This window comes from Bubalus kerabau, chromosome 1 (genome assembly GCF_029407905.1).
Source record: "Bubalus kerabau isolate K-KA32 ecotype Philippines breed swamp buffalo chromosome 1, PCC_UOA_SB_1v2, whole genome shotgun sequence".
In the NCBI taxonomy this organism is placed as follows: domain Eukaryota; kingdom Metazoa; phylum Chordata; class Mammalia; order Artiodactyla; family Bovidae; genus Bubalus; species Bubalus kerabau.
Window position 1 is genome coordinate 183,388,621 of NC_073624.1, and position 27,903 is coordinate 183,416,523.

The 27,903-nt window shown below is 49.8% G+C and overlaps 2 protein-coding genes and 1 non-coding gene across 3 annotated transcripts in view; 2 read left to right on the forward strand and 1 right to left on the reverse strand.

Annotated features, from left to right (window-relative positions):
- DNMT1 (DNA methyltransferase 1) overlaps positions 1 to 3,266 on the reverse strand; it is a 77,661-nt gene extending 74,395 nt beyond the window's left edge. The window contains exon 1 of the mRNA XM_055544295.1: positions 3,262 to 3,266. The gene's annotated coding sequence lies outside the window, so the exon portion shown is untranslated. The remainder of the gene's footprint in view (positions 1 to 3,261) is intronic.
- LOC129642538 (U6 spliceosomal RNA) lies at positions 2,350 to 2,453 on the forward strand. The gene has a single exon (XR_008709804.1). It is a non-coding gene; the product is annotated as a U6 spliceosomal RNA (small nuclear RNA).
- Positions 3,267 to 9,993: 6,727 nt separating the features above from the next.
- Positions 9,994 to 19,401, forward strand: MRPL4 (mitochondrial ribosomal protein L4). The gene is made up of 9 exons (XM_055544323.1): positions 9,994 to 10,359; positions 10,446 to 10,512; positions 10,591 to 10,741; positions 14,119 to 14,170; positions 16,018 to 16,135; positions 17,048 to 17,154; positions 17,292 to 17,401; positions 17,484 to 17,560; positions 18,615 to 19,401. The coding sequence occupies exons 1-9, from the start codon at positions 10,303 to 10,305 to the stop codon at positions 18,758 to 18,760; spliced, it is 885 nt and encodes a 294-aa protein (XP_055400298.1). The 5' UTR covers positions 9,994 to 10,302; the 3' UTR covers positions 18,761 to 19,401.
- Positions 19,402 to 27,903: the final 8,502 nt, after the last annotated feature.

Here is a 27,903-nt window from a genome sequence, read left to right on the forward strand (position 1 = left end):
TTATCATCATAATTCCACTTTTTATAGGGACTTTCTTTTTCTTTCATTTTTTGGCTGCAGCAAGTGGTATATGGGATCTTAGTTCCCAGAGCAGGGATCCAATTTGCACCCCTTGCATTGGAAGCACTTAATCATTGGACCACCAGAGAAGTCCCTAGACTTTAGTTTTTTAGAACAGTCTTAGGTTCACAGGAAAATTGAGCAGAAAGTACAGAGAATGGCCCATCTACTCCCTCTTACATGCATAGCTTCCCCCACTGTCAACAGCTCCCCCCAACAGAGTAGTACATTTGTTACCACTGATGAACCTACAAACATACATCATTATCACCCCCCCAAGTCCATGGTGTACATGAGGATTCACTCTTAGTGTTGTACATTCTATGGGTTTGGTCAAATGTATAATGATACATCGGAGAAGGCAATGGCACCCCACTCCAGTACTCTTGCCTGGAAAATCCCATGGACAGAGGAGCCTGGTAGGCTGCAGTCCATGGGGTCGCTGAGAGTCAGACACGACTGAGCGACTTCACTTTCACTTTTTACTTTCATGCATCAGAGAAGGAAATGGCAACCCACTCCAGTGTTCTTGCCTGGAGAATCCCAGGGACGGGGGAGCCTGACGGGCTGCCGTCTATGGGGTCACACAGAGTCGGACACGACTGAAGCAACTTAGCAGCAGCAGCAGCAGCATAATGATACATGGGCTTCCCTGGTGGCTCAGTGGTAAAGAATCCACCTGCCAATGCAGGAGATGCAGGTTCGATCTCTGGGTCGGAAAGATTCCCTGGAGAAGGGGATCTTCAAGGGACATTCTTGAAGATGTCCAGTATTCTTGCCTGGAAAATTCCACCAACAGGGGAGGCCTGTGGGCTGCAGTCCATGGAGTTGCAAAAGAGTCAGATACAACTTAGTGACTAAACAAAATGGGAAAAAAATGGAAGAAAAAATAATGATACCTATCCACCCTTATAGTATCATACAGATAGTTTCACTGCCCTAAAAACCCTCTGTGCTCTGGCCATTCATTCCCCTCTCCTCATCCTTAATCACTGACAACCATTGATTTTTTTCACTGTCCCCATAGTTTTGCACTTTCCACATCACCCCATTTTAAAGATAAGGAAATTGAGGCACACAATTGTTGTGGGGTTTGAACCAGAGCCCTCTCTGCTCTTCTTTTTGTCCCAAGTCCCTGTCCCACTCCTGATGCAGTGACCCCCACCCCCACCCCCACCCTATCCCTGCCCTGGTGCCTTGGAATAGGAGGGCTGTGGTTATTGCTCAGAACCACATCAGCAACTGGTGAGGTGTAGAATGTTCTTCTCCACAGTCCAGAGGTGAAGGAATCCCTCTGACCTCTGATCCCACCCTACCCCAATTAAAAAAAAATTTTTTTTGTCTATTTATTTGGGCTGTACCAGGTCTTAGTTGCAGCACACAGGGTCTTAAGTAGTCACCTGCAGGATTTTTCAGTGGCAGCATGTGGGGGTCTAGTTCCCTGATCAAGGATGGAACCCAGGTCCTCTGCATCAGGAGCCTGGAGTCCTAGCCATTGGACCACCAGGGAAGTCTCCAGCCCGGATTTTGTGAACTCCCCTATGAGGATGAGGCCTAGAATGTGATCCACCCTGAGCCTTGATCCACCCTGGGCCTCCACTGTCCCCCCACCCCCATCCCCCAGCTCTCAGGTTTTGGCAGGAGGAGAAGTGTCTGAGACAGGTCCCAACTTTCTCATCATCACCCCAGCACGAGAGGGGGAGGGGCCCAGCTGCAGAGAGGCTTTCCAGATGCTGATCTTGGCAGGCTGTGGAGCTGCAGTGGCCTCGTTTCATCCACCCATGGGCTTGAGGCCCACTTTCAGCTTCAGGGATGGGGTAGGGAGGCCGCTGGGGGAGGCCACCCCTGCCACGTCTGCACCAGATGGAGCTGCAGCCCAGGCTCAGCTCTCTCTTCTAGATGAGGGAGACGTGCAGTGAGGGGAGGGGAACCCCCGTAGCCCACTTCAGCCCCGCTCCAGCAAAGTAATAACAGCTGACACATACATCATGCGCGAGTTTACTATCCCAAGTCCTGTGCAAATATCAACCCATCAGAAGCTCACAGCAGCTCCTTTAACGAATGAATAGACATGCTGCAATTTGTCTTCACATGGAAGACCACTCAGGAATGTAATATCTGAAACTTCAAGTTCTCAAAGGAACTAGTGGTGGGACTTCCCTGGAGGTCTGGTGGCTAAGACTCCAGGCTCCCAGTGTGGGAGACCTGGATTCGATCCCTGATCAGGGAACTAGATCCCACATGCTGCAACTAACAGCTTGTCTGCCGCAACTAAAGACCTCGAATGTGGTGCTCACTTCAGCAGCACATATACTAAAATTGGAATGGTACTGAGATTAGCATGGCCCCTGCGCAACGATGACAGGCAAATTCACGAAGCATTCCATTAGGAAAAAAAAAAAAAAAAAGCCCTGAAATCCCACAACTAAGACATGGTGCAGGCAATAAAAGAAAGCAGTGGTATAGAACAACATGGATGAATCTCAGATGCATTGTGGTGGGAGAAAGAAGGCAGACACAAAAAGCTGCATACTGTATGATTCCCCTTCTGTTATTTCAGAAAAGGCCGAACTATACGGACAATGAATAACCAGGGATATATAGGGGCTGAGGGTGGAGGGAGGGGCTGACAACAAAAAAGCATGGTGGAATTTTTTGGTGATGGAACCTTTCTATAGTTTGATTGTGGTGGTGGTAATATGACTACATATGTTTGTGGAAATTTGCAGAACTGTGCACTGTAAAAAAAGAATTTCTGTTTTTTTTCTTTTTAAATGCAGGTCATATTTTAATGTACCTTAAAAAAAAAACCCTTCCAAATATAGCTATAAATGTAACCAGGAAAAATACCTGAGATATGAATCTTAATTAACCATTAGTACATTACTTAAAAGAATTTTTTGAATCCTTAGCTTACTTCACTGGGTTCATAAAGGTATAAACCTACTTATTTTTCCATTTGAGTATTTTGTACTAAATGTAGTTTGTTTAGTCGCTAAGTTGTGTCCAACTCTCTTAACCCCATGGACTGTAGCCTGACAGGTTCTCTGTCCATGGGATTTCCCAGGCAAGAATACTGGAATGGGTTGCCATTTCCTTCTCCATCTTTTTTTTTTTTTAATTGTATCTTAAATAAAAATCCTTCACAACTGCATTGCATTAGTTCAGTTCAGTCACTCAGTCGTGTCTGACTCTTTGCGACCCCATGTACTGCAGCACACCAGGCCTCCCTGTCCATCACTAACTCCCAGAGCCTACCCAAACTCATGTCCATTGAGTTGGTGGTGCCATCCAACCATCTCATCCTCTGTCATCCCCTTCTCCTCCTACCCTCAACCTTTCCCAGCATCAGGGTCTCTTCAAATGAGTCAGAGTCAATTTAGGAAAAAAGAAGTATCTCAAACAGATGGGATTTAATACCAGGATTGGTTATGTTGATGAGAAATTGACAAACAGGGAGGCTATGTCCAGTGGGAGATGATGTGGGAAGCAAATGGGGAGAACGACTCTGGCTTGTTCCATCCTCCCACCCTCCAATCTACCCTTAGTGCCTGCCATTGACTAAATCTGGGCAAAAAGCAGTGGGCAAAAGAGGGGCTATCCTATGCAGGGGTCAGACCTTAACCATGGGGCAGGGACAGAACAGGGAGTGGGTGATCTGAGGGTACACAGGCTCAAGGCTGACACAAACCAAATGAGTAAAGGGGAACTATACCCCCATTCTACACAAGGGAAAACTGAGGCTGAGAGAGCCCATGTGCCCTGCGGGGGCCTGACTCTCTGCCAAAACCTGGGAGGCTGGTTTTGAGCCTTTTTTTCTGCTCCAAACACCCACTTGAACTGAAGAGAATGGAAACATCTATGCAAATCATGCCCATCCCTAGGGGTTGAGGGGAGTGGAGAAAACCTCCATGGGGACTCCTCCTCCTCACCTGCTTGGCCGTTACCCACAAACTGAGCTGCAAAACAGCAGCTGTGTTGGCAGTTGAGGGTGGTATACTTTAAACAGCTCCCCCCAAGAGGTCAGAGCCCCCAGTCCAGCCTGCACCCATGGCCTTCATCTTCTATCTGAAGGCTGCCCCCCAATATCCCAGCCTTGACCTCTTGCCCTTGTGAAAACCCTGGCACAACAATGGGAGGCTAGAAATGACCAGACCTTGGGGGACCTTCCAGTTTCCAGTATATGCTCCCTAAATTGCCCTGATGCTGGGAAAGATTGAAGGCAAATGGAGAAGAGGGCGGCAGAGGATGAGATGGTGAGATGGCATCACTGACTCAATGGACATGAATTTGAGCAGACTCTGGGAGACAGTGGAGGACAGAGGAGACTAGTATGCTCCATGAGGTCGCAAGGAGTTGGACAAAACTTAGTGATTGAACAACAACGACGAAATTGCTATCATGCCCGGTGCCAGCAGAGACCCTCTCTGGTCTGCAAAGATTGATGCTGGCCCACTGGGGGCAGAGGCCACTACAATTGAGCCTTTGAGCCACAGGGAAGGGCTGGACATCTCTACCTTAATCCTCTACTCAGGCTTGGACAAAAATGGTCAAACTTTGAGCCTCTTGGTGTGCAGGTATGAAGGTCATTACCACCCTTTCATTAAGGCTTGCAATCAATATGCCTGTGGGGGAGCCATGTGCAAACTGCTTCCTCGACATTCTATTTGTTCAATTACTATGTATTGAAACCTTCTGGGTGCCTGGCACCCTTCTCCTTCTTAGCAAAGGGATCCAACAGTGAAAGAAACAAAGATCTCTGTTGTCTAGGAGCTGATGTTCTCATGGAGGAGACAGACAAGAGGCAGGACAAATAAGAACATGATGTCATGTTAGGATGTGGTGGAAGTTCAGGAAACAATGACACTGGGAAGGTGGCTTAGACATATGGGGTAGGAACAGAACCATGATTTTTAGACCTAGTGTCACCTGAGAAGGTGACATGTGAGTAAAGATCCGAAGGAGGTAAGGGCTTCCCCACTGGCGCAGTGGGTAGAGAATCAGCCTGCAAGGCAGGAGACGTGGGTTTGAGTCTGGATTGGGAAGATCCCCCAGAGAAGGAAATGACAACCCACTCTAGTATTCTTGCCTGGAAAATTTCATGGACAGAGGAGCCTGGCGGGGTACAGTCCATGGAGTCGCAAAGAGTCAGACACAACTGAGGCACTAAACACACACAAGGAGGTGAGGGAGTGAACCATGCAGATATTTTGGGGAGAGTGGTCCATGTAGAAGGCAAGACTAGTGCAAAAGCCCTGGGGCTGGTGTGAAACTGATAGGTTCTGGTGAGAAAACCAGTGCATCCAGGGGCTGCTGCTAATTGGTCAGGCGTTACCTGGGCACAGGGTTAGTACTTTCAGAGTTGAGTTTCTTAATCGGGAGGTGGGACACACACAAACTCTCCTGTGATGAGCTGTATGGTTGTTGAGTTCTCTTTATTTCCATCCTCAGCCCCCACAATGTTCCCCCTGCCCCCAGCCACAGAGGGAGCCTAGAACAACCAGCACACTGGAAACCAGAGAGGGATAGAGAAGGGCAGTGGGAGGCAGTGGGGACAGGTCTTTCAGGGCCTTGTGGGCTCCAGTGGGGACTTTGGCTTTTGCCCTAAGTGAAAAAGGAGCCATAGAGGGTTCTGAACAGAGGAGGGACGTGATCTGAGTCAGGTATTTACAGGCTCTCTCCATTGTAGGGAGTGGGGAGATACTGTGGGGGCTGAGGATGGAAAGAAAGAGAACTCATCAACCACACAGCTAGTCAGGGGAGAGGTTGTGGGTGTCCCACCTACCAATAAGAAGACTGAACACTGAAAGTGCTAACCACCTGCCCAGGGACACCTGACCAGTTAGCAGCCGCCCCTAGATTCAAACCTGTGTCTATATGATTCCAGGGTCGTTGGGTAAATAATCATTCACTGGGTACCTTATTTGCCCATGACTTCAGTGGGCAGATCCTGAGACCCAAGAGACAGAGAGGATTCTGTTTTTGGTAACATACCTGCATCAGGGCTTCCCTGGTGACTCAGACAGTAAAGACTCTGCCTGCAATGTGGGAGACCTGGGTTCGATCTCTAGGTTGGGAAGATCCCCTGGAGGAGGGCACAGCAAGCCACTCTAGTATTCTTGCCTGGAGAATCCCCATGGACAGAGGAGCCTGGTGGGCTATAGTCCATGTGGTCACAAAGAGTTGGGCACAACTGAGTGTCTGAGCACTGGATCAGGATGATGAATGAAGGGATTCACTCAAGAAGGGGAAGGATACTTAGGGAGTCTGGATGGACGTGTACACACTGCTATATTTAAAATGGAAAACCAGACTTCCTGGTGGCACAGTGGATAAGACTCCACCTGCCAATGCTGGGGACATGGGTTCGATCCCTGGTTCGGGTAGATTCCACATGCCATGGAGCATCTAAGCCTGTGCACCACAACTACTGAGCCTGTGCTCTAGAGCCCACATGCTGCAATTACTGAAGCCCGAATGCTGAAGAGCCCATGCTCCACCACTATGAGAACCTTACACACCACAGGAACAGTCCCCAGTCTTACAACTAGAGAAAGCCTGTGTTCAGCAACAAAGACCCAGCCCAGGTAAAACTAAACTAAATATGTAAAAACTAAAATGGATAATCAACATTTATCCATACAGTACAGGATCTACTGTATAGCACAGGGAGCTCTGTTCAATGTTATGCAGCAGCTTGGGTGGGAGGGGAGTTTGGGGGAGAATGGATACATGTATATGTGTAGCTGAGTCCCTTTGCTGTCCACCTGAAACTATCACAACATTGTTAATCAGCTCTCCTTGAATATAAAATAAAAAATTAAAAAAAAAGAAACATGTATTGAGTCCCTACTGTATTATAGGCACTATACTGGCTGCAGGGGCCAGACAGAGCAAAATTTCTGCCAAGGAGGAGACAAAATTTCTCCTCTAATGGGGGAGACAGACAAAAGACATTTTAAAAAATCCAGGAAGTTATATATTAGAATATAAATACTGATGAAAAAAAATAGGGCAGGATAAGGGCTTCTCCAGTGGCTCAGACAGTTAAGAATCTGCCTGCAATGCAGGAGCAGAAGGAGACACGGGTTCCAGTCTCCCAACCCAGGCGACTGGGTCGGGAAGATCCCCTGGAGGAGGGCATGGCAACCCACTCCAGTATTCTTGCCTGGAGAATCCCATGGACAGAGGAGCCTGGTGAGCTACAGTCCGTGGGTCACAAATAGTCCGACATCACTGAGCGACTAATAAAAAGCAAAAAATAAAACCTGCTATTGTTCACAGTTGCTAATTCGTGCCTGACTGTGACCCCATGGACTGCAGCATGCCAGGCTGCCCTGTCCTTCACTATCTGCTGGAGTTTGCTCAAATTCATAACCGTTGAGTTGGTCCACGTCAAAAAAAAAAAAAAAAAAAGCCTTTAAAGAGAAAGAAAAGTATGATCCAGGCTGAAGGAACAACAATGCAAAGGCCCTGAGGGGGGGGTCAACAGAAATGAATGAGTCAATAAACAAAGCCTGTGGCCACTAGGAAGGTCCAGCCACTCCCTCAACCCTCCCCTCTCCCCACCTCCTGCCCCAACTTCTGCCCTTTGCAACTGCTATTTCCTCAGCCTGGATCACATTTTCTCCTTTGGACAAACTCTTGATGGAACTTTAAGCCTTAGCTCTCAGGTTACAGCTTCAGAGAAGTCGCCTGTGAGACTCCTGCCCCCATGGGTTAGGTGTTCTTCCCCTGGGCTCTTAGAGACTCTATAGACTTCCCTCCCCCATTCCGATCTCTCAGCCTTGTGCACTGAGCTGTGAGTATTTTCAAGGGTGTCTGTTGGATTTACCCCAGCGGTACACAGTAGGTGCCCACTAAATCATTAAGTAACTAAGTGCCGTCCCATCCTTCACCACATAAAATCTAAATTCTCTTGCCCGGGACAGACTTGGAGAAGCTGCCTGTAAAATAATAAACTGGTTCTCAGAGAAGAGACACAGCTGGTTGTGGCGGTGGATTCTGGGAAGGGAAAGGGGTGTGGGGCGGGCCCAGCAGGGAACAGAGGTTGGAGGAGACAGATTTTTCATTCACTCTAGTTTTCTTTATGCAGTTTTTGAAATTTTCTTTACTAGGTGTGTGAATTATGCAAACATAAAGTGAATAAACAAGACTGTACAAAATAAAGGATTTAAAAGACCTTTTGAAATTGCAAAGTGTGTGAAGTTTAAAACACATATTCACAGTTCTTACAAAAGTAGAGTACACAATGAAATATAACATTGTAAATTTTCATTAATACTTCACAAAAATATCCCTATGTCATATATCAGATGAAAATTAAAAAAAGAAAAGAAACAATGTCTTACATCTTTAGCACAGCATTCAGGTCCTCCAGTGCCCACCCCTTTCCCTGCCTTGGTTCTTGTCCTGATTTGATGACAAAACTCACCTTCAATTAATAATAATAATATAATAATGCTCTGCATGTTTCACGCATAGACATACTTTGCCTCAATCATTTCTTCAAATCTTACAACCTCCCCATCTTCCAGATGAGTACACTGAATTTGTCTCTGAAAACAGGTTCTTAGCCACTGAACTCGGTCCAAATCGCACTGGCAGCCAAATGCTCAGGTCTAGCCCTGCAAGGTCCGTCTAGTCAAGGCTATGGTTTTTCCAGTAGTCATGTATGTCATGTGCGAGTTGGACTGTGAAGAAAGCTGAGCGCCGAAGAACCGATGCTTTTGAACTGTGGTGTTGGAGAAGACTCTTGAGAGTCCCTTGGACTGCAAGGAGATCCAACCAGTCCATTCCAAAGGAGATCAGTCCTGGGTGTTCTTTGGAAGGAATGATGCTAAAGCTGAACTTCAGTACTTTGGCCACCTCACGCGAAGAGTTGACTCATTGGAAAAGACTCTGATGCTGGGAGGGATTGGGGGCAGGAGAAGAAGGGGACGACAGAGGATGAGATGGCTAGATGGCATCACCGACTCGATGGACGTGAGTTTGAGTGAACTCCGGGAGTTGGTGATGGACAGGGAGGCCTGGCATGCTGCAATTCATGGGGTCGCAAAGAGTCGGATACGACTGAGCGACTGAACTGAACTGAGCCCGGCAAGAAAGGCTGTTATGTGCTCGTGGCGCCGCCTGGAGGCCTGATGGGGAACGTGGCAAAGAACCTAGAAAAGGAACATTTGGGGCTTCTCTGGTGGCTCAGTAGTGGTAAAGAATCGGCCTGGCGATGCAGGAAACACGAGTTCGATACCTGATCACGAAGGACCCCACATGCCCCGGAACAACTAAGCCTGTGAGCCAAAACTATTGAGCCTGTGCTCTAGACCTCAGAGGCCTCAAATACTGAGTCCACGCACCCCAACTACTGAAGCCCACTCTCCTAGAGCTCCGTGCTCGGCAAAAAAGCCACTGCATTTAGAAGCCCGTGCCCCACAAGCTCGCGCACCAAGGAAGAACTAGCCTAAATAAACAGATAAATGAATAAAATTATTTTTTTAAACGAGCATTTGGATTTCTGTTGTGAGGGGGGACGAGAGAGCAAGCTAAGATCTGTGGACTTCCCACTGTGCTCTCTGAGAACTCGGGCTGTATGAGAAGCGACATCTTGGCCAAGGAGATGAGGGAGACACATCCCTAACCTGAGGCATTGAACGGGGACATACCCTGGGGATCTATCCTCCAGGTCCTATCCTGAGGGCTTTCTGCGGGAGATAAAGCCCTGCATTTAAACAAACAAAAATCCACGTTCCTGTAGAAACCGCAGCTTAGAGTCTTCGGGGCCTCAATGGGGTGGGACCTAGAGGGCGTGGCCGACATAAAAGCGTAACAACTATTGGCCATATTCCCTTTAGTGCCCGCCCCAGAACTTTTTTTTTCATACTTAACAGCTCATTGGCTGAATGAGGAGCGTGTCCTTTGAGTAGGGAGGTTTCATTGGCTGGATTCCCTCGGCTCTTTGGGGGCGGGACCGAAGAAGGGGCGGTGTTTCTCACTGTGGGCTCGCACTCCCGGGGTTGCAGAGGGTTCTTAGGCCTGCAGAGAAAATTGAGGTTGGGGGGTTAGTCTTGGGGCGGAGGTGGGGGCACGCTGAGGCGAGCCCCGCGGTCCTCGATCTTGCATGCCCCGCTTTCCTAAGCCGAAAACAAGCCGAGCAGGCGGTGTCGCGGGCGTGACGTCATCTAGAGGCGTCGCTAGACTCCAGAGGAAGCCTTGACCTCTCTAAGCGTGGAGAGCTACGCGAAGATGCAGCAGCTAGTCCGGGCCGGGGCCCGGGCCTGGCTTCGGCCCAGGGGCTGCCGGGTGAGGCCGAGGACGGAGGGCGGGGTCGGAGGATAAAAGTTGGAGGGCCCGGGGGCTTCTCTCTCATTCCCGCCCACCGTTTACAGGGCCTGAGCGCGCTGACAGAAGAGGCAGTGCAGTCGGCGGAGAAACCAGAACCCTTGGCGAGCGCAGGTGAGGTTGCTTGGTCACCCCAGGAAGGGTGGCGACTGGGAACTCTGACCCTTACTCCTGACTTCCCAATCATTCCAGGTCCCCAGGCACCCGTACTGCGCAGGTGCGAGCTCCCGGTACCCCTGCACCGGCGTCCGGTGCAGGCCTGGGTTGAATCTCTGCGGGGCTATGAGCAGGAGCGCGTGGGTCTGACCGAACTGCACCCAGACGTTTTCTCTACGGCGCCCAGGTCAGTGGGAGCTGAAATGGTGAACTGGGTGGCAGAGGGATAAGGATCGGGGGTTTAGGAATCAGGATGACCTGGGTTCAAGCCTCATTTTCTCCAGCTGTCAAAAGGGAATGATGGTTTTTCTTGCTTCAGAGTTGTGTGAAGGTGAGGGTTGAGAGGTAACGTTCTTTGTGGGTTAAGGGCACAGGGCTCTGTATCCCTAGTGACTGGGTTGGAATCCTACCTTCCCCCAGTGTTTCGATGTCTCCATTCTGTCAAACCTCAAGAGATTAAATGAGATAATTCTGGCCCGTAATACGATCTGTAGAAATGTTGATTATTGTTGCTGTTATTGGTTTTTGCAAAAATGGGCACTAACAGTGGTTAAGTCCGTACTGTGTGTCTGGCTCAGCCTATTTGCATTTTATTTTTATTTTATTTTAACTTCATTTTTTTTTTCTTTTTTTTGGGCCATGTGGCTTGTGGGCTCTTAGTCCACTGACCAGGGAGTGAACCCAGGCCCTCCATAGTGAAAGTGCAAAGTCCTAACCACTGGGCTGCCAGGGAATTCCTTTTTATTATTTTTTATTCTTATTTTGTAGCTAAAGAAACAGCACAGGCAAGTTAAGAAATCTACCTATGGTCACATAGCTTGTAAACTATATACTCAACAGTATATGGGCCAACTCCCAGGACTAAGTTTCCACTTGCAAAGGAGTTTGATGTCTCTTATGTCTACTGTGTCTGGCAGATAATAACTGCTGTTAATTTATTACTATAATTTTTGTATGGTTTGTCCCCTGTTTTTACAGAATCCCAATCTGCTAAGGGGTGACCAAAGGAAAAAAAAAATTAAAAACAATGTATTTTGGGACTTCCCTGGTGGTTAAGACTCTGAGCTACCACTGCAGGGGACATGGGTTCCATCACTGGTTGGGGAAATAAGATCCCACATGCTGCAAGATTAAAAAAAAGAGAGAGAGAGAGAGAAAGCATTTTATTTATTCTGTAAATACTTAGGAAGTGCTTACCAGGTGCCAGATTCCATTCTGGGTGTCAGGGATATAGCAGTGAATGAGCACTGAGGTTGCTGATGTTGCTCCCAGTCTAGAGCTGGGACGGCAAACTTATGTAAAGAGCCAGGGAGTAAATATTATAGGCTTTGAAGGCTGTGTAATGTCTCCATGGCAACTACTCATCTTTGCTGATGCAATACAAAAGCAGCCGTGCACAATGAGTAAGTGGATGAGCGTGGCTGTGTTCTAGTCAAGCATATTTACAAAAACAGGCAGCAGGCCAGACTTGGCCTTTCTAACCATAAAATACGTCATTTGAAATGCCGGGCTGGATGAAGCACAAGCTGGAATCAAGATTGCGGGGAGAAATATCAATAACCACAGATATGCAGATGACACCATATGCTGCTGCTGCTGCTGCTAAGTCACTTCAGTCATGTCCGACTCTGTGTGACCCCATAGACGGCAGCCACCAGGCTCCCCCGTCCCTGGGATTCTCCAGGCAAGAACACTGGAGTGGGTTGCCATTTCCTTCTCCAATGCATGAAAGTGAAAAGTGAAAGTGAAGTCACTCAGTCATGTCCGACCCTCAGCGACCCCATGGACTGCAGCCTACCAGGCTGCTCCGTCCATGAGATTCTCCAGGCAAGAGTACTGGAGTGGGGTGCCATTGCCTTCTCTGATGACACCATATAGCAGAAAGCAAAGAAGAACTAAAGAGCCTCCTGATGAAAGTGAAAGAGGAGAGTGAAAAAGTTGGCTTAAAACTCAACATTCAGAAAACTAAGATCATGGCATCCAGTCCCATCACTTCATGGCAAATAGATGGGGAAACAAGGGAAACAGTGAGAGACTTTATTTTGGGGGGCTCCAGAATCACTGCAGATGGTGACTGCAGCCATGAAATTAAAAGACGCTTGCTCCTTGGAAGAAAAGCTATGACCAATCTAGACAGCATATTAAAAAGTAGAGACATTACTTTACCAACAAAGGTCCATCTAGTCAAAGCTAGTCAAAGTCTAGTCAAAGCCAGTAGTCAAGTATGGATGTGAGAGTTGGATTTAGAAAGCTAAGCGCTGAAGAATTGCTGCTTTGGAATTGTGGTGTTGGAGAAGACTCTTGAGAGTCCCTTGGACTGCAAGGAGATCCAACCAGTCTAGCCTAAAGGAAATCAGTCCTGAATATTCATTGGAAGGACTGATGCTGAAACTCCAATACTTTGGCCACCTGTTGGGAAGAACTGACTCATTTGAAAAGACCTTGATGAGGATGAGATGGTTGGATGGCATCACCGATGCAATGGACAAGAGTTTGAGTAGGCTCCGGGAGTTGGTGATGGATAGGGAGGCCTGGCGTGCAGCAGTCCACAGGATTGCAAAGAGTTGGACATGACTGAGCAACTGAACTGAACCAAACCATAGTTTGCCAACCCTTGGCACACCAGCCTGGCACCCCTGTCCAATGCGAGCCCCATGTGTAATTTCAGTTCTTCCAGTAGCCACATTTTCTTTCAAATAGCAAGAGACAAGTAAAATTGATTTCAGTAATATATTTCATTTGGCCTGATAAGTCTAAAATGTTGGGACTTCTCTGGTGGTCCAGTAGCTAAGACTCTGCACTCCCAGTGTAGGGGGCCCAGGTTGGATCCCTGGGCAGGGAACTAGATCCTTTATGCCACAACTCAGAGTTCACATGCCAAAACTAAAGATCCCACATGCCACAACTAAGACCTGATACAGTCAATTAAATAAATACATTTAAAATTTTTTTATTTGTTTATTTTTGGCTGCTCTGGGTCTTCAATGCCGCACGGACTTTTCTCTAGTTGTGGCGAGCAGGGGCTGCTCTGTAGTTGCGGTGCCCGGGCTTCTCATTGCAGTGGCTTCTCGCTGCAGAGCCTGGGCTCTAGGGCACCCAGGCTTCCGTACTTGTGGCCCCTGGGCTCTAGAGCACAGGCTCAATAGTTGTGGCCCACAAGCTTAGTTGCTCCTGGGCATGTGGGATCTTCCGTCTTAAGGATCGAACGTACATTGGCCGGCAGATTCTTTACCACTGAACCATCAGGGAAACCCAAAATAAATAAATATTTTTTTAAAAAAATGAAATACTGTCATGTAGTCCTGGCCGCTTTTTAGGGCTTCAGTAGCTGCACATGTGGCCATCCGCTGTACGGGACGGCATAGGGTGAGAGAGGCAAGCTAGTCTGTAAAGAAGTGACAGAACAGATGGAGCAGGGCTGGAGGTGGTGCGAGATGGGCCTGGAGAGGGACTGGAGCGGACCGCAGGGCCCTGGGACTGGATGGGAGGAGCCCAGGTTCTCATCTCATGGAGCGGGGAGGGTTTTAACTGCACTCGACCCTCTTATATCTCCTTCCTTCACAGGCTGGATATCCTGCACCAGGTTGCCATCTGGCAGAAGAACTTCAAGAGAATTGTAAGTGCCCCGGGCAGGGCAGGCGGGGTGAGGCTGAGGCAGAGGCCAAGGAAGGCCGTGCTGTGTCTTCTCTGGATGGCTGGCTCAGGCCCCATTTTCTCTCTCCTGAACCATTCCCCAATGGGCCATTTTCTTTTTTCTTCAGTGTGAGCACTGAGAATTTTTTTAAGATTTATTTTTATGTATTGCTAATTATACTCATGCCTTTATTTATTTGTTGGGCTGCTCTGGGTCTTTCCTGCGGCATGTGGGATCCAGTTCCCTGCCCAGGGATCGAACCCAGGCCCCCTGCACTGGAAGCATGGAGGCTTGGCCACTGGACCTCAAGGGGAGTCCTCCAACCCTGCTAACATCTTGATCTTGGACCTCTGGCTTCCAGAAGTGTGAGACAGTACAGTTCTATTGACGAAGCTCTAGTCTGTGCTCTTTGCGACGCCATGGACCGTAGCCCACCCCCACCCCCAGGTCCTAAGGATTCTTAGCCACTGGACCACCAGGGAATTCCCACTAGGCATTTTCTGAACACCCACTGTGCACTGGGCATTGTGCTAAGGGACATGACAGGCAAGGGCCCTGCCGTCGTGAAGCTCCCAGTCTAGTCAGAATGGGAGAGTGGGAGTCAAGCAGCCATGTCTATAAATGTTTCATTAGGGAAGTTGTCTCAGAAGAAAGGGGCATTTAACCTCAGGAGTGTGATAGGCAGGAGCTAAGTAGGTAGAGGGGGCAATGGGGCTGGCATGGAAGGAGTGGGAGCCGCACGGGCAAAGGCCTGTGGGATCAGAGGGAGCCCAGGGTGGCCCTGGAGGTCCGCAGGGGCAACATGGGGTGTTTGGATTTGGTGCCAAGAGCATGGAAGATGCCGTTCTCAGTCAGGGTCCCTGCCTTTCATGTGGCCACCTCGAGTCTTGTGAGCCCTGCCTGGCTCCCCATGGCCCTGGGAATGAAGTCATCAGCCTGGCATTGGAAGCCTCACAGGATCCCCCATCCCATACTTCTCCCTGATTCTAACCCCCACAGCTTTCCGCATATCCCACCTTCCTTTCATTTTTTAAATTTTATTTTATTCTTATTCTTTTGGCCACTTGGCTTGTGGGATCTTAGTTTCCAAACCAGGGATTGAACCCAGGCCCCTTGCACAGAGTCCTAATCACTGGACTGCCAGGGAATTCCCCCACTTGCCTTTTTTTAAAAGTTAGGTTGTTTTCTTCTTTAAAAAAAAAAAATATATATATATATATATATATTTATTTATTTTATTTTTGGCTGTGCTGGGACTTCATTGTTGCACGCCGGCTTTCACTAGTTGCGGCGAACAGGGGCTAATCTTTTTTGTGGTGTACCAGCTTCTCATTGCAGTGGCTTCACTTGTTTTGGAGCATGGACTCTAGCGGCGGGTGGGCTTCAGTTGTCGTGGCACACAAGCTTAGTTGTCCCAAGGCATGTGGGATCTTCTGGGACCATGGATTGAACCGGTGTGCCTTGCATTGCAAGATGGATTCTTATCCACTGGTCCACCAGGGAAGCCCTTACCTTCCTTTTAATCACAACCACATGGAAATCATTCAAAAAATACAAAGCACCTACTGTGTGCCAGGCAACAGCGCCCCTGCCCTTCTGAGGCTGACGTTCTGGAGTGGAGGAGGGAGCTCTTGACTTCTTTATCCCTCCCTCCCTCCCAAAGCACTCTGTGCTTGACCTGATAGAACCCCAGTCTCTGTGCCTCCTCTCCAGCTCCCCAGCAGTGGGCCGGTCCTCCCAGCTCACTGCCCCGTCCGTGGGCCTGCTGCCTTTCGGCTGCAATGGCATCTGCCTGTGAACCTGACCCTCTTCTCACTCTGTGCCCACAGAGCTACGCCAAGACCAAGACCAGGGCCGAGGTGCGGGGAGGTGGCCGGAAGCCCTGGCAGCAAAAAGGCAGTGGGCGCGCCAGACACGGCAGCATCCGCTCCCCAATCTGGCGAGGAGGTGAGCAGGTCTGCCCATGTGTGTGCGGTCAGAGGTTGGCGAGATTGTGCACTTCCCCACAAGTCCCCGCAGCCCTGGCCTCAACCTCTCATCAGGCCGTGGCCACAGCCCCTTTCTGCCCCACCTCCCAGCTCACCTCTCCTGGCCCATACTTCACACAGCACCCAGAGGGATCTTCCCAAGCCTCCTAGCTCCTGTGTGAAGTCTGAGCCCCTCATCTTGGCCTTCCAGCCCCTGGTGGCTACAGACCCCCTTTCTGCTCTGTCCCTTCCATGCCTTCCTGACCAAATAGAGCTGACTCGGTCATCTTCCATTTGCTTGGCCAACTCGTCTCAACCTTCCCTGGGTTGGGAAGATCCCCTGGAGAAGGGAATGACTACCCACTCCAGTATCCTGGCCTGGAGAATTCCATGGACTGTGGAGTCACAGAGTAGGACACAACTGAGCAACTTTCACTTTCCCTTGTGTTTGGGCCATGCCTCCTCCAGGAAGCCCTCCATGATCCTCTTTGGGTCCCCTCCACCCCCTGAATCCCCTTGTGCTGCCCCACACAGCCCTGATTCCCTCTGCAATCAAGCCTCCGTCTGAATATGAACGAGGAAGGGATCCTATCAGGTCCCCTGCTGCCTCCCAGGGCCGAGCAGGGGCAGCAGGCGAGTAGAATTATCCTCACTCAGGGACTGATGGCTGAGGACACCAGGCCCCTCTGAGGCGAAGTTACCTGTCCCAGGCGGTGCCTGATCCATCCTCCGCTCTCACCCCTCCCTGACACCCCCACCCTCTTTGCTGCACTTCAGCCTGGCTGCCAGCAGCCTCCCCCCACCCACCTCTGGGCCCACCACTGGGGCAGATTTCTGACCTCCGAGCCCAGCTGGGGCCTTCACCCATTCACACATCCCTCTGCCCCTGCAGGAGGTGTCGCCCACGGCCCCCGGGGCCCCACGAGCTACTACTACATGCTGCCCATGAAAGTGCGGGTGCAAGGCCTCAAGGTGGCGCTGACCGTCAAGCTGGCCCAGGTGACAGACCGATCCTGCAGGAGCCACGTGTGCTGGGATCTGGCCTGGGGGGTAGGGGAGCCTGAGTAGCTGCAGGGGGGCCCAAGCGGCTCCCAGGGGGACAGTAGGAGACTCAACCCATCCTTTCCTCCCCCCAGGACGACCTGCACATCGTGGATTCCCTGGAGTTGCCCACCGCAGACCCCCAGTACCTGATGGAGCTGGCCCGCTACCGCCGCTGGGGCGACTCTGTCCTTTTTGTAGACTTGTGAGGGGGCTGCGCCGGGCAGGGGCGGGGGTGCAGGCAGGCTCCGTCCTTGGCAGGGCTCACCTCCTGGCCTCTATTTCAGAGAACACGAGGACATGCCCCAGAACGCCGTAGCAGCCACATCCGGGCTCAAGACCTTCAACCTGATCCCGGCTATCGGTGAGCAAAGGGCCTCAGGCCAGTTCACATCCTGTATCTATGACTCAATCACGGAGCGGCCCTGGGCAGTGACCACCCTCCCCAACACAACCCCCAGCTGGCCCAGCCCAGCCTGGGAGAATGATGTCTTTATTAAAGAAATGCTCTGAGGTTGTGTCAGTCCAAGCTTGGGTTTCAGTGCCGGGGTGGAGTGAGTCCAGGGGCCCCCTGGCTGCTCCCACCCAGCTGCTCACTCAGACACACAGGATCAGAGCTGCCCTGAGCAGGACCCCCGATCCATAGAGGGGTTGACTAGTCCCCAGAGCCCTCTCTTGGCCTCCTGATTGCAGGCCCAGCTGCCTCCTTGACAGCAGCACATGGGGGTCTCATAGTCATCACTGCACATAAGACCTCCTTCCTCCACTCCAGTCTGTTAGCCCACCCTGTCAGCTCTGTCTATGAACGTGTCCAGGATCCAACAACTTCTCACCACCCTGGGCCAGCCCCCAGCATCTCCCACTCTGTTGCTTCTGCCCTGGTCCCAGGCACCTGCTAACGGCCAAAATCTGTCCTCATCTCTCATCCCCCGCCCAGTCCCACTTATGGCCGCCAGAGGGCGCCTGAAGCACCTGAATAAGATCCCGTCCCTTCTCTGCCCACCACCCTCCAGGGCTCCCACTTCACCCAGGGTAAAAACCTGGCTTATCTGGAGGCCCACAGATCCTGCACTCCCTGCCCTCCTCTCCCCTCCCTCCCTCATCACTCCCTGCAGCCGCATGGACCCCCCTCAGTACATGTGTTTATTCATCTGGTCTGTTTATCATGTCTCCCCAACGGGAAGGTGAGGTGGGAACCCTTCCCTGGCACAGGGCAAAGTCAGGGTACCTGGATGTTTTGGTTGAGGTTGATGAGCTGAGTACCACCCCTTGCCCAGGGTCTTCCCAGGGGTGAGCGGCTGAGCCAGAGCTTGAACCCAGACTGCCGGGCTCAGGACCCTACACTAGACTGCGGTGTCTCTGTTGGGGGAGGGGGGGCTGGCCCTAACTGTGCCCCCCTTTCCCCTCGCCCCCCCCAGGCCTGAATGTGTACAGCATGCTCAAACACCAGACCCTGGTCCTGACCCTGCCCACCGTCGCCTTCCTGGAACAGAAGCTGCTCTGGCATGACTCACGTTACACACCCCTCTACCCCTTCCGCCTGCCCTACCGAGACTTCCCCTGAGCCCCAACCCCGTGCCCCCCGGGGCACACAGAACACCCTCCTTCCTGCTCTGAGCCAGGCTAAGCCCTGGGTGGGCTTGGGAGACGCCTCCCCATCCCAGGCCCTCTGGTCCCAGTGGGAGGCTGAGGCCACACCCAGAGAGCAGCCAAGCAGGCATCAATACTGGGAAGAGGGCAGCTCGCCAGAGACCCACGTCTCTCTTTCATGTCAGATACATGTTATTTTGTAGTCAAAGAGGGGAAGCACAGCAGCTGATGCCGTTTTGTGAATAATTCCATTCGGCGCCTTCCCTGGTGCTGGGTGTCCCTGGGTGCCTAGCTGCCTCTAGACCCCATTTGTAGAAATGACCCAGGATCAACTTTGCCAGGGTGAGTCAGCCTCGGGGAGCACACAGCAGAGAAGCAGCCATCTCTGAGAACCCACTGGTGCTGCCTCCCAATCCCAGGCACTCTGACCAAGTGCTCATATCCCTGATGGGGCTTGTGGTCCCGTTTATTACCATCCTTCCATCCAGCTGTGGGCCTGATTCTCCAAATGGGTATAATGTGGAAACTGGGGCTTCCATCACAGGGACTTTCCCTAAACACGGAGTCAGGATCAATGTGGTCAATAAATGTGCAAATAAACATTTTTTAAAGACACCAAGCCAATATACTGATTCTTGAGTCTGCTGATGTTATCTGTCCCCCACCCCCCAAGTTATTATCTCTTTAATAGTCACAACACAGACTACAGAATAACGTGGTCGGTTTCTTTAAAGTTGGCTGAAACCGCCATCCGGCCTGCAGGCCCCCCTAGGCGGCCAAAGAGATCCATCGACTGGGCAGCTTGCCACCGAAAACATCTCTGGAATGCCTCTCGGGAGTCCCTTGAGAGCTCACAACACATTCTTTGAACGTCCTCAGTGGACAAAAATTGTGATCCTTAAAGTTTCAGATTTGACTGAGGGAAAAAGAAAAATCTGAGACTTCCCTGGCTGTCCAGTGGTTAAGATTCTGAGGTTCCAATACAGGGGGTGCAAGTTCAGCCCCTGGTCGGCGTGCATGTATAGCTGAGTCACTTTGCTGTATACCTGAAACTAACACAGCATTGTAAGTCAACTATGTTTCAATTTTTAAAAATAATTTTTAAAATATTTTAAGAAGATAAAGCTATTTGAAGCCAGTAGTAGGAAGGGGTACAGAGGCTGGGTGGGGAATGCTGGGCTAAACCCAAGCCATTACCAGCTTCTGCCTGAGCCTCTCACTAGCTCTGCAGGGACATCGAGGCCCCAAGAAAGACACATCTGTTGTCCTGACAGCACCCAGCCCCATAACTATGTTTAATGGGGCTCAGTTGTCCACAACATGGCCATCAGGAAACAGTGAAGAAAGCAGTCAGAACCTGTTACCCCACACTGGAATCCCTTAGCCAGATCAAGGATGGAAAAAGTCATCAGAAAAAAATGACCTGGGGTCTAGAATTTTCTTTCTAATAATCAGGGCATAAAATGTGTGTGTTTCCTGGGCTACCATAAAGCACGACAGACTAGGAGGGTCTTTCCAGCTGGCTCTGTGGTAAAGAATCCACCTACCAATGCAGGAGATGCAAGAGACGCAGGTTCGATCCCTGGGTCGGGAAATTGCTCAGAGAAGGAAATGGCAACCCACTCCAGTATTCTTGCCTGGGAAATTCATGGACAGAGGAGCCTGGTGGGCTACAGTCCATGGGGTCACAAAGAGTCGGACATGACTGAGCACACAAAAACTAGGGCTTCAACAATAGAACTGTACTATCTCACACTTCTGGAAGAGGTCCAAGAGCAGGATGTTGGCAAGGTTGGAGGACTCTCCTGGTGGTCCAGTGGTTAAGCCTCCATGGTCCCAATGCAGGAGGCCTCGGTTTGATCCCTGGTCAGGGCACTAGATCCCACATGCCACAATTAAAGATTTAGTGCAACAAAATAAATGTTTAAAAGAAAAAGATGTTGGCAGGATCGGGAATTCCCTTGTGAGCCAGTGGTTATGACTCAGTCCACTGCAGGGGGGCATGGGTTCAATCCCTGGTCAGGGAACTAAGATCCCCAAACGCCTTACAGAGCATCCCTCCCTACCCCCCAAAAGAATGGGTAGGGGTGATTCCTTCTGAGTCTATGAGGCAAGATCTGTCCCATCCCTTTCCCCTAGCTTCTGGAGATTTGTTGGCGTCCTTGGCATTTCTTGGCTTGATTCATCACCCTTATCTCTGTCCTCATCTTCAAATGGTGTTGTCTGTGTGTGTTCAGATTTCCCCTTTTTATAAGAGCATTGGTCAAGCTGAGTTAGGGCCCATCCTAATGACCTCAACTGAACTTGACCATCTGCAAAACCCTGTTTCAAATAAGATCACAATCTGGGGTCAGCACTTTCCCCCCTCTTCCTGGGGAGAGAAGTAGTTGAACCCATGACAGGGAGTAAGGGGAAGGATGGAGCGAGACTGGCCATGGGGAGTGTAAAGTAGGCACTTGTGGCTTCACCACATGTCCTCTTCGCTGTTGCCTATTTTGAAATTCTCTGCAATTAAAATATTAAATAGAGATGTGTGAAGACATTTATTCAGGGAGCCGTTCTTATATGAAAATGCCTATCACAGGGGGACTTCCTTGGTGGTCCTGTGTCTGGGACTCCATACTTATACTGCTGGAGATCAGATTCAATCCCTGGTCATGGAACTAAGATCCCACATGCTACGCAGCATGGCCAAACAAACAAACAAACCTTATCACATCCTCTTACGACATTGGTTAACCCAGAGCCCAGAGAGGAAAGTGTCTTCACAACCTTTGAAAAATATCCCTGAAGGCAGAATGCCCACGCTGAGGCTGATCAGGCTTCAGAAAACTCAAATGAACTAATAGGGCTGGGAACTGACCCCAGGAGATCCAGAGGGTGAGAGGCAGGAGGCTCTGATGTGCAGTGAAGGTGTCTGCTTATTGATGGTCAGCATTGAAGCCCACTGGGCTTCCCTGGTGGCTCAGATGGTAAAGAATCTGCCTGTAATGCAGGAGACCTGGGGTGCATCCCTGGGTCGGGAAGATCCCCTGGAGAAGGGAATGGATACCCACTCCAGTATTCTTGCCTGGAGAATACCATGGACAGAGGAGCATGGCAGGCTTCAGTTTATGGGGTTGCAAAGAGTCAGACATGACTGAGTGGCACACACACACACACACACACACACACATACAGAAGCCTAATAGGAGACATGAGAGGATAGGAGGACCCCAAGGGCTGAGAAAAGAGCCACAGCCCACACCAAAGATACCTCCATCTCAGATTTCCTTGGTGATCAGGTAGCTAAGACTCTGCTCTCCCAAGGTAGGGGGCATGGGTTTGAAACCTGGTCAGGGAACTAGATCCCACATGCCGCAACTAACACCCAGTGATGTGTGCATGCTGTTATGTCCAACTCTTTGTGATCCTATGGACTGTATCCCCACCAGGCTCCTCTGTCCATGGGATTCTTCAGACAAACTACACTGGAGTGGGTTGCTGTACCCGCCTCCGGGGAATCTTCCCAACCCAGGGATCAAACCCCAGGCTCTTATGTCTCCTGCATTGACAGGAGAATTCTTTACCATTAGCGTCACCTGGGAAGACCCAGTGCCGTCAAATAATAGTAATAATACATTTAAGAGAAAAGATGCTTCCATCTCAGGATTTCGCTGGTGATCCAGTGGTTAAGACTCTGTGCTTCCACTGCAGGGGGTGCAGGTTCCATGGCTCGGGATGGGGGCCACAGAAAAAAAAAAAAAAAAAAAAGATGCCTCCATCCAGCAACGACGTACCCAGGAAAGACGAAACCTAAAAAGCTGCTCAGAACACGAGCACACTGCTGGGGAACCTAAGGAAGGGGAAGCCGCCAGCCCAGGAGGAACTGCCCTGCGATGCCTCCTTACATCTTGGTAGGAGAGACCCAAAGGCTGGTGAGAGGAGGCAAGGGGGACAGACAGAGGGTCAAGAGCTGGGGGACCAGGCCCTTCTGCTCTAGGAGGGCCTCCAGCCGGGAGAAGCCTGACCTGGGCTCCCATCCAACACCAAGTTCAGAGATTTGAACGTGAAGATGATGTGGACCTGAGTTCCAGGCAGGATTCACAGCCAGGGCATGGCAGAGTTCGCCACAGAATAAACTTTCAATGAGCTATGGTTTTTCCAGTAGTCATGTATGGATGTGAGAGCTGGACTACAAAGAAAGCTGAGGGCCGAAGAATTGCTGCTTTTGAACTGTGGTGTTGGAGAAGACTCTTGAGAGTCCCTTGGACTGCAAGGAGATCCAACCAGTCCATCCTAAAGGAGATCAGTCCTGAATATTCATTGGAAGGACTGATGCTGAAGCTGAAACTCCAATACTTTGGCCACCTGTTGGGAAGAACTGACTCATCTGAAAAGACCCTGATGCTGGGAAAGATTGAAGGCAGGAGGAGAAGGGGACAACAGAGGATGAGATGGTTGGATGGCATCACCGACTCGATGGACATAAGTTTGAGTAAGCTCCGGAAGTTGGTGATGGACAAGAAAGCCTGGCGTGCTGCAGTCCAAGGGGTCACAAAGAGTTGGACACGACTGAGTGACTGAACTGAATTGAACTGAACTGAGTGGATGGAAGAGCTAAGTTCTGTTTCGATCAACATCCACACGCCATGCAATTTTGCTTTCCACTCTCAGGCTGTTATGAGGAACCATGATTCGAGAGTGAACTCATCTGTGGGGAAAAAGGAGGAAGTCTGTGGTCCTGACCAGGAAGTTTGAGGTGGGATTCTCTGAGCTCAGTCGTAAGGAAACAGACAACTTGCAACTACTGCTATCTGTTCTCCTGTGCAAAAATGGTCTTTTGAATTTTATTCATCTGTCTATTTATTTACTTATTCATTCTTTTGGCTGTGCCGGGTCTTTGTTGGGTCAAATGGGCTTCTTTTATTGTGAAGCATGGGCTCTAAAGCTCACAAGCTCAGTAGTTTCAAGGGCTTAGTTGCCCTGAAGCGTGTGGGATGTTAGTTCCCTGAGCGAAGATTGAACCTGTGTCCCCTGCATTGGAAGGCAGATTCTTAACCACTGTACCACTAGGGAAGTCCCATGAATGGTCTTTTTTTTTTTTTTTGTAGTTTTTCTTTATTTGTTTTGTTTTGGCTGCATGGGTCTTTGGTGCTTGCAGGCTTTCTCTAGTTGCAGCGAGTGGGGAGGGGACACTATTCTGTAGTTGTGGCATGAGGGCTTCTCGCTGCAGTGGTTCTCTTGTTGCAGAGCAGGGGTTCTAGAACATGGGCTCAGAATTCGTGCTGCACCAGCTAGTTGCCCCGAGGCATGTGGAGTCTTCCTGGACCAGGGATTGAACCTGTGTCCCCTGCATTGGAAGGTGGATTCTTAACCACTGGACACCACAGCAGTCCCTAATGGTCTTACTGAAATCTCACTCCCACGCTTTGCAGGCTGCATTACCATCCCTTTCTACAGCTGAGGCCATGAAGTTATCACCAGGGGAAGTGGCCTCTCAAGGTCACAGCTGGTGTCTGATGCCCTTTGGCCCTATCCCCTCAGCACTTGCTGGTCCCTGCACATCACAGCCACATATCACAGCTCTGTTTTGGGCTCATCCACTGTTCATATCAGAAGGACTGGGGAACCACAGTGAGATACCACTTCCCACTCTGGTGGCTCTGACAGTAAAGAATCTGCCTGCAGAGGAGACCTGGGTTCACTCCCAGCATTAGGAAGATCCCCTAGAGAAGGGAATGGCTACCCACTCCAGTGTTCTTGCCTGGAGAATTCCATGGACTGAGGAGCCTGGTGGGCTACAGTACATTGGGTCACATAGTTGGACACAACTGAGCCACTAATCACATCCATTAGGATGACAATCACCATAATAATTAAACAAAATATATGTTGGCAAAGATGTGGAGAAATTGGAACCCTGGAATCTTTGTATGTTGCTGGTGGGAATTTAAAATGGTTCAGCTGCCAGGAAAAATAGTCTCACAGTTCCTCAAAACGTTCACCATGAAATTACCATGTGACTCAACATTTCCACTCCCAGGTAGAAACTCAAAAGAAATGAAAAGATGCTCATACAAACACTTGTACAGGAATGCTGATAGCACCATGATTCAGAATAGCCAAAAAGTGGAGGCTACCAAAGTCATTCCATGAATGAAAAACAAAACCTGATTTGGCCTTACAATGGAATGTTACTCAGACCAGGGCCTGAACAGTACGGAGGTTCCTCAATTCCTTGGAAAATTAAAAATAGAACTACCCAAAACATTGTAAGTCAACTCTATTTCAATCCATATATAGAACTAATGTATGCTCCAGCCATTCCTCTCCTGGCTATTTATCTGAAGGAAACAAAGCTCTTCTTTTGAAAAGACAGCTGAGAATTCCCTGGTGATCCAGTGTTTGGGACTTGGCACCTTCATTGCGGGGGCAGGGTTCAATCCCAGGTCAGGAAACTGAGTTCTTGCAAACTTGCAGCTTTCAAAAAAAAAAGGAAAGAAAGAAAGAGGACTTCCCTGGTGGTCCAGTGGTTAAGAATCCACTGTCCAATGATTGGGTTGTGGGTTTGATCCTTGATCAGGGAACTTGCCACAGGGCAATTAAGCCTGAGTGTGGCAACTAGTAAGCCTGCTCACTAAAACGAAGAGCCTGGGAGCCAGAAAAGTAAAAAGATGTCTGGACCTTGTGTTCCTAGCCCTGTTACAAGCTGGGGGATGAAATCCTCTAGTACCTTCCATAAAAGCAGTGGGAAAGGAATCCTGGGTTGGAAGAACAGCATGTACGGAATGCTGAGAATAAGTGAAGTTCATTCATTCAACCAATACTATTGACCATCTGCCTCTAATGACTGGACGTTGATTCAGGTGCTGAGGCTGAGAGATTCCCTGGCCTTCTGGCACTCATGCAAATGGAAGTGATATAATCAAGTTAGTCAAAAGAATTTCAACCAGTGAATGAGTTTCAGTAATGAAACCATTAGAGCAAGTGACAGGGAATGATTAGGCTGTGACCCAGGATGGAAGGGGCCAGCGAGTAGGGGAGTACTGGGAAAGTTTTTTTTATTTTAATTGTTTATGTATGTATGTATTTATCTATGGTTGCGCTGGGTCTTCGTTACTGCTTGCATATTTTTCTAGTTGGCGAGAGCCGGCTTCTCATTGCAGGGGCTCCTCTTGTTGTGGAGCACAGGCTCTAGGTGTGAAGGCTTCAGTAGCTGCAGCACTTGGGCTCAGTAGTTGTGGTGCATGGGCTTAAAATCTCCGAGGTGTGTGGGATCTTCCTGGACTAGAGAAGGAACCATTGTCCCCTACATTGACAGGCAGATTCTGATCCACTGTACCACCAGGCAAATCCTCGGGAAAGCTTGTTAAGATGAGGCCGAGGCCACAAGAAAAGGTTGGCCCCACCAGGGATGAGAGGAGGGGCATTCCAGGTCAAGGGAACTGCAAGGTGGTCACACCAGAGCGCAGGATGAGTTCCGAACAGGCACAGTGCCCTGGAGTGGGGTTTGGGTACTTCTGTCCTGGTGCACAGCCTCTGGTTTGCAGTGAGACCATTCCTCCTTTCCTGAGACTGCCTGACACCCTGGAGGAAGCCCTGCCCTTCCTGATGGCTGCGGAAAGGGGATGGGGGAGCATCTGCTTCCCTTTCTTTCAAGAAAGCACAAAGAGAGTGTAGACTGGGGGCACAAATTTTTCTGCCTAACCATCCCCCATTATCATTCCATCTCGGGAAATGGCCCTCCACCCTCTCAGGACATCAGAGCAGGACCATGCCTCAAGTACAATGTGCCCTGCTGCCAGAATGAATGTCAAACTGAACCACATCTCTGGTCCTCACTGCCCACTCTAGGCACCATCACCGCTCCCAGTTTCCTGGTTCCACCAAGTCCTCCACCCACCCCACCCCCCACTGTAGCTCCAGCTGTCTCAAGACGGTGCCTGTAATCTCCCAAGTCAGGGGTGCCTCCCCTCTGCTCAGAACCCTCCATGGATCCCATTTCACTCAGAGGAGAAGCCAAAGTTCTCCCCAGCCCTTGCTCCACACCATCCCCTCCATGCCCTCCTCTCCCCTAATTCCCTCCCTTCCTCATTGCACTCCAGCCACACCAGGCTTCTGGCTGTTCTTTAAGGCAGTTCCTACCTCAGGGCCTTTGCACATCCAGTGAGCTCTGCCTGGTACATTCCTTCCCTGATACTGTTAGGACTCCCTCCCCACCTCCCTCCATTTCTTGATCAGTGTCACCTTCTCAGTCTTTCCCACGATTCTCTATTTATTGCTTTAGGAATCCTGACATTTCCTATTCCCTCCCCTGCTTTATTTTTCTCTTTATTTTTCAAGCACAAGCTACATCTCCATATATATATATATATAAATATTTATGTATTTATTTAGCTGTGTTGAGTCTTAGTTGCCACTTGGGTGATTCCATCTTCTGCATCCACTTGGGGAATTTTAGTTGCGGCATGCAAACTGAGTTATGCCACACGGGATCTAGTTCCCTGACCAGGGATGGAACCCAGGCCCCAGCATTTGGACAGCAGAGTCTTAGCCAAAGGACCACCTTTACATATTGTATTTTTGTTTCTGTTGCTCCTACTATTAATAAATGATTTCTGTGTGATAGCAAGAAATTTGGTCTATTCTGTTCATTACTGTGTCCTCAGCACCTGGAATGACACTTGGCTCACAGTAAGCTCTTATTAAAAAAAAAAAACTTAAAAAAAATTACTTATTTATTTTTGGTTGTGCTGGATCTTCCCTGCTTCTTCTTGTTGTTCAGTCGCTCAGTCATGTCCTACTTTTTGAGACTGCATGGACTGCAGCACTCCAAGCTTCCCTGTCCTTCACCATCTCCATCTCAGACTCATGTCCATTGAAATGGTGATGCCATCCAACCGTCTCATCCTCTGTCGAACCCTTCTTCTTCTGCCTTCAATCTTTCCCAGCATCAGGGTCTTTTCCAATGAGTTGGCTCTTTGCATCAGGTGCCAAACTTCAGCTTCAGCATCAGTCCTTCCAATGAATATTCAGACTGATTTCCTTTAGGATTGACTGGTTTGATCTCTTTGTGGCCCAAGGGACTCTAAAGAGTCTCCAGCACCACAGTTCAAAAGCATCAGTTCTCTGGTG

Excerpts from the sequence above, each read along its gene's own strand:
- MRPL4 (XM_055544323.1), top strand. The coding sequence starts at position 10,303 with ATGCAGCAGCTAGTCCGGGCCGGGGCCCGGGCCTGGCTTCGGCCCAGG. Across the intron at positions 10,513-10,590 it reads AGAACCCTTGGCGAGCGCAG|GTCCCCAGGCACCCGTACTG; the intron begins GTGAGGTTGCTT and ends CAATCATTCCAG. Across the intron at positions 17,561-18,614 it reads CAACCTGATCCCGGCTATCG|GCCTGAATGTGTACAGCATG; the intron begins GTGAGCAAAGGG and ends CGCCCCCCCCAG.